The 6014-nt window shown below is 36.0% G+C and overlaps 1 protein-coding gene across 2 annotated transcripts; it reads left to right on the plus strand.

Moving 5' to 3' along the window:
- Positions 1–798: 798 nt before the first annotated feature.
- On the plus strand, positions 799–4947 carry LOC139813149 (uncharacterized). 2 transcript variants are annotated; one of them, XM_071778501.1, is made up of 4 exons: positions 799–1291; positions 1389–1678; positions 2408–2661; positions 4617–4947. In XM_071778501.1, the coding sequence occupies exons 1-4, from the start codon at positions 1177–1179 to the stop codon at positions 4618–4620; spliced, it is 663 nt and encodes a 220-aa protein (XP_071634602.1). In that variant the 5' UTR covers positions 799–1176; the 3' UTR covers positions 4621–4947. The 2 variants fall into 2 exon arrangements, with proteins under 2 accessions (XP_071634602.1, XP_071634601.1); XM_071778500.1 differs by having other exon boundaries at positions 1389–2661.
- The last annotated feature ends 1067 nt before the right edge of the window (positions 4948–6014 follow it).

Consider the following 6014-nt stretch of genomic DNA (forward strand, 5'->3'; position numbering starts at 1 on the left):
TTACAGAGTGTGATATACTTATATATAATAAAGACAGTATTCAGAGTGTATAAAGATCAAGATTGTTGTGTTCCCTGCTCATCTCACCACATTTCAAGTCGTCCCTGATTATATTTCCAATAGGTTATGGGCCCAGGGCACGATTCCCCTGCGTGAGGAGCATAGCACGAAAGTGTATATACGAAGTGTGTGAGACGCCGGCGAAGGGCATAGAAAGAGATAGAAGCATCTAGAAGATTAGAGGGTAAGTAAATAATATTCCTCGTTGCTGACGAGCAAAACGAGAGAATTCTCAGTTAATAAGAATGTTCGTTCGATAAATACTGTTACAAGGAGATAGATGTTTTTGCCATTTTTCTCGAGAAATAGAAATAGAGGTAATAATGGTAATAAGAGAATTAGAGAATAGATGTGTAAAGTGTAATAAAGAAGTAGAGAATAATGAAGGAAAAAGAGATAGAAAAATGCCGCTTGGTAGCAAGTCGGCGACGTGCGCGTGCAAGTCCGATCGTGAACGGCGAGAGTCATTTCTTTTGGCGCGCGGAATTTTTGGCGCGCGGAAGTCCGATCGTAGACGGCGAGAGTCATTGTTTTTGGCGCGCAGAACTTGTTGCTGGGCGCGCACAAACACATAATCGATTTCGACTAACAACATGGCATCGATGCTAGATGGCTAGATTACGATACATGTAAATGTATGCGTATGCTAGATGGCTAGATTGCGATACATGTAAATGTATGCGTATGTATAAAAACTCTATATGACTCTATATGAGTTTATTTTTTTTAAAATCGATATGTATCGGGTCGGTAATTGAGCATGACTTGCTGTGCGGTGTAGCTTGATTACTGTTTAGGGAAGCCGCGTAAATTTGTATGGGCCCCGTGCGTGTGCGTGATCAACCCGAGCTCCCATAGATCTTTTCAGCAGTGCTGGGGATCGCAACGGACAGTGGTGTGCGCGTGCGGATAGCCCTGCAGAGGCGCGTGGTTTTCTCGCTTTGGGGTTATTGTGAATTGCAGTGCGTTCTATATAGCCTCATAAGCATTAAATTTTTATCGCTGAAAGAGATCTAGTGATAGAAATTGTAAATTATTATTTGTCAATACGAATGTTGGTTTATCTTGTCAAAAGAGGAATGCTAATGTTCAATTGATATTTAAATCCCGATATAGATGGAAGAAGAAGGCCAAGATGCGCTGGTCGACTACGACAGCGATAGCAGCTTCATCACGGTAATAGATAGAGAAGCAAAAGATAAAAACGAGGAGACAGTAAGAAAAGATAGAGGTAAGAGAGTATTTTTTTGAAAATAAAGTAGTCCAGAAAAATAATATATATATACATTCAGAGAAAATAAAAATAGTAATTTCAAAATTCCGTATAGAAGCAAAAGATAAAAAGGAGATGGAAAGAAGAGGTGCAATCCCGAAAAAGAACTTGCCTAAAGTCAGAGAGAATATAGATGTGACCAAAGCATGGGAAGAGAACCGTCCAGTACTGCCAATTGGAACCAAAATATTATATGAAAAGCAAGAAAAAATGGTCGCAAAAATGGACAATTCGATGCAGATGCTGGATAAAGTAATGACGAAGGCCACCGAGATGATGGAGAATATGGTGGAAGTCTCCCGTTTAAACTTAGAGAAAGAAAAAGTTAAACTTAGACGTTTAGAGGTAAGCAATAAAGATACCCAAAGTTCAGTAGAAAACAGTAAACAAACGGTTAAAGAACTAGAGGTAGAGTCTAAAAAGAGAAAATTAAATGAAATAACAGTCTGTTCAGCCGAAAAAGATAGGAGTTTAGAGACAATGAAAAGAGCTATAGAATTGGAATTGAACAGTCAAAGGTTGCATATTAGAAGAGAATATAAGCTGACGCAAAAATCCAACTTTGATCTTTGGATGGATTATTTAAAATCTGAGTTAATGAATAACGAGTTGTTAGATGTAATAGATTCAAACATTGAAAGTCCAGAAAATCTCTCCGAACTAAAAGTTGCTAAGAGAAAAAGTCTAGTTAGAGATATAATAATCAATCATTTAGATGAAAACTATCATAAAAGGATTCTACATGAAAAAGATCCGAAAGAAATTTTGAAGAAATTGAGAGGATATAAAAAGAGTGAAGTAAACGTTACTCATGCATCGGTACGAGCTAAACTCTATCAAATTAAAATGAGAAAAGACGAAAAAGTAAGTGATTTTTGTGAACGCTTCGATTCAATAATTAGAGAATATGAATCATGTGAAGATGCGGTACCCCTCGCAGAACAAGAGATTAGATCTGCACTTTATCAGGCTGTGTCAATTAATGTACCAGAGCTGAGGAATGTAGATTTAATTAGAAGACAAACTAATCTTAAAGAAATGAACATAGATGAAATAAAGTCTTTTATGATGCAGTTAGAAGCAGAGACTAAAAACGAGAATAGAGAAAAATTAGAGAAACCCGAAGTCAGGGTACAGAGGGCTGCTGCAGAAGAGAACATGAAACAAGTGAAATGCTACAGATGCAACCGAATGGGTCATATGGCAAAGGACTGTCCACTAATAGAATTTGGTGCCTGGTTTTGTTACTACTGCCAGGAAGTACGAGGTCACAAGGGTGATAATTGTCCGAGTGCCGAAGCCCAGGCGAACAGAGCTAGAGGAAAAAGGTATTTAAATAAAACTGTTAATAAAAACATAAAGAAAAAGGGTAGATTTGTGCAAAAAGGCACAAAAAGAGTAGATAACAAAGGGAAAATAACCAAGATACAACCAGCTGAGAAACCTATATCAACGAAAACAGCAAATGAAGGAGAATCAGAAGAAGGTAAATAATGCATGGTTAAATTAATAGAAGATAGAGATAGTTCAAAAGAGGTAGTCAATTTTACTGCAGATTCGGGTGCTACGGATCATACTGTGAATAAGAATTTTATTCTGTCAAAGTTTGAAAAATGTAAAGATAGAGTTATTAAATGCGCGAATAAAAATGAGCTTGCAAACATTTCAATAGATGGTAAAGAAAATCTTACGCTAATAACAAATGAAAAAGAAAAGAGAGTCATTAAATTAACAAATGTAATTGCAGCAAAGAAAGTATCCAAAAATTTACTATATCTAAGAAAGTTGGCTGATGCAGGGTTCAGTATTTATTTAGATGATAAAGTGTTTAAAGTTTACAATAAACTGACAAATAAAATAGTTTTTAAAGGAATTTACAGATGTAGAGCAGAAATTGTTCCACATAGTGAGCTTCCTGAACAATCGCAAGCAAACATTCAGACCAATGAATTATCAATTTCGGAGGAAGAGTTAGATGAGAGGGATAATGTTGGCTCTGCGATTGGGAGGGAGAATGAAGGAGAGCTCACAAATGTGAACGAAAATGAAAATATAGAACACAATAATGCTGAACTCGAGCAAGTCATTAAGTTAGAAGATATACAGACAATAGAGAATATAGAAGAAATGTGTGAAAGCTCAGTAATTGAAAAAGTAAAGAAACTAGAGAAAATAAATGAGGTGATGTTATGGCATGTTAGATTAGGTCATGCATCGTTAAACTATCTAAAACAATTACAAAAAGTAGAAAAGAGATTAGAGAATGTAAAGTTTGATAACTCCATATTAGAGTGTGAAGTATGTATAATGGCAAAGATGGCAAAACTGCCGTTTAAAGAAAACAGAAATAGAGTACAGAGACCACTACAGGTAATACATACGGACATCATAGGTCCAATAAAACCTACATCCTATCCAGGACAAAAGAGGTTAATAATCACTTTTATAGATGACTATTCTAGATTAGCAAAAGCCTACTCTCTGAAGACAAAAGATGAATCGGGAGAGGCTCTAGAAAAATATCTTATATCCGCCAGAAATCTACTAGGAAAAGAAGAAAAGCTATGCTATGCAAAGTCAGATCAAGACAAGGAAGTTGCAGAAAGGTTCAACAGAACGTTGAAAGAGAAAGTAAGAACATATATGCTCGACTCGGGATTACTAAAGAGTATGTGGGAGTTGGCAGTTGACGCTGCTGTGCATGCGTACAACAGATCTCCACATAAGACTTTAGAGTATGAGATCCCGTTGAAGAAGTTTTCATCAGAAACAAGTTGTCATTTTGAACAAATAAAGAAATTCGGATGCATTGGATATGCAAGAGTACCAAAGCCTACGTCGAAATTCGACAAGACAGCTATTGGTGTGTTGGTGGGATATACTGACACTGGATATATACTATATACTCTGGTATCCAAGCACGAGAAAATTTATAGAGTCATGACAACAGAGCAGCAAGAAACTGCACTAAGATGGATAGAAGTCACAAACTTAAAATGTTTGATGACGACTTAGAAGAAATAAAGAAAGACTTAGAAGAAAAAGAAGAAACTAGAAACAGAAAACATATGGATGACACTCATGGAGATTTTATCAAGTAGTGTGTTGATTAAGGGAAGGTAAAAGTCGAATGGATAAAGACCAAAGAGAATTTGGCAGACATTATGACAAAACCTTTATCTCTAGAAGCATTTGTGTATCCGAGAGATAAAATAATGAATATAGAGTTTAGACAAAGTTAGAGATTAATTTTAGTCGATAACTAATTCTTGTTGTGTTTCAGATAAAGAGGAAACTTAGAGAGGACCCGTGGATCGCTCGCCCAAAAGGAGGGAGTGTTGGGAGAAGACTTTGAACGAGCAATAAGTTCCCGCCCTTCTAGAGGGCAGTCCCCGGTTGGCGGCGCGACTCGGCGCGCCACGCGTGCGTGCGGGCATCAGTGGTGCTCACAAGAGCCTCGATCACCGTCGTGTTCAGACGTGTCGGTTACGGTTTAAGTTACAAAGTGTGATATACTTATATATAATAAAGACAGTATTCAGAGTGTATAAAGATCAAGATTGTTGTGTTCCCTGCTCATCTCACCACATTTCAAGTCGTCCCTGATTATATTTCCAATAATTAAATACATCAAAATACATTTCTTTAAAGTTTTGGAAAGACAAATGTAATGGAAAAGCATATTTACAACAATCGTAAACCCAATATTGTACCTAATCTTCCCCCTTCACCCTTTCCTCTCAAATCAAGGTCAGCACAGTCTTATAAATTTGCTTTTAGAACTTTTAGAAATCTCTTGATAAGGACACAAAACCAGTGTCGAAACGTCGAGTTAACGTAAGAATAAATGTCAGTTTGGTCAAAAATACAACCTGTGTTAATTTTTCACTGACAAAGCAAAGAATTTTGGAAAACTTATAAATTTGTATAAATCTTCAAATTAATATAGTATTTTCCCTTCTTTTATTACAATATACAATAAGTTTCATACTCTAGCAACCCAGGAGTACCCTGAGTATCTCATGATACAAACACCACAATTGAATAAATATCCTAATATATTACCGATCATCGTCAAATTCAATACAATCCTCCTTGAATGATATTCTATTGATTAAATAACTAACCTTTCCTTTCTCCTTTTTTCCTTTTCCGCCTCCCTACTCCGTCGTTCTATACTTTCCTCTTCCTCTACCACACTTTCTTGGTTCCTTTCTCTTCGTACCCTTTCGCGAACTCCTTTTTCCAAATTTCTTCTCGCCCGTTTTCTATTCTCACGTTCTTTTTCCATAATTTTTTAAATTGTTTCGATGGCTGTTAAATTGTTTCGATGGCTGTGATTGACACAATATTCGAGTAATATCGATAGATTGTTTTGTTTATACTCGCTCGGTCTGATGTTCGCAGAATATACCAATATTGCTATCGGTGATTGCAATTGGTGATTGCAATGTTTAATATATATTGACTATATATGGTCTTATATGATTATATATATTTACATATATATAACATCATTATATATGTTTATATATGATTATATACCTTCCTTGAATGATACTCTATCGATTAAAAAAAAAACAGCCCGATATCTCAATATTTGAGGAAGTTAGAGCAACCACGGACATTTCTAAAAAAATTAAAATTTTTTTTTTAAAAAACCCCTTTACCGATCATCGCC

This window comes from Temnothorax longispinosus, chromosome 5 (assembly GCF_030848805.1).
Source record: "Temnothorax longispinosus isolate EJ_2023e chromosome 5, Tlon_JGU_v1, whole genome shotgun sequence".
In the NCBI taxonomy this organism is placed as follows: domain Eukaryota; kingdom Metazoa; phylum Arthropoda; class Insecta; order Hymenoptera; family Formicidae; genus Temnothorax; species Temnothorax longispinosus.

Bases quoted from the DNA above. Each gene is read 5' to 3' on its own strand.
- LOC139813149 (XM_071778500.1), top strand. From the start codon at position 1,177: ATGGAAGAAGAAGGCCAAGATGCGCTGGTCGACTACGACAGCGATAGC. The intron at 1,292-1,388 runs GTAAGAGAGTAT...AATTCCGTATAG, and splicing joins GACAGTAAGAAAAGATAGAG to AAGCAAAAGATAAAAAGGAG.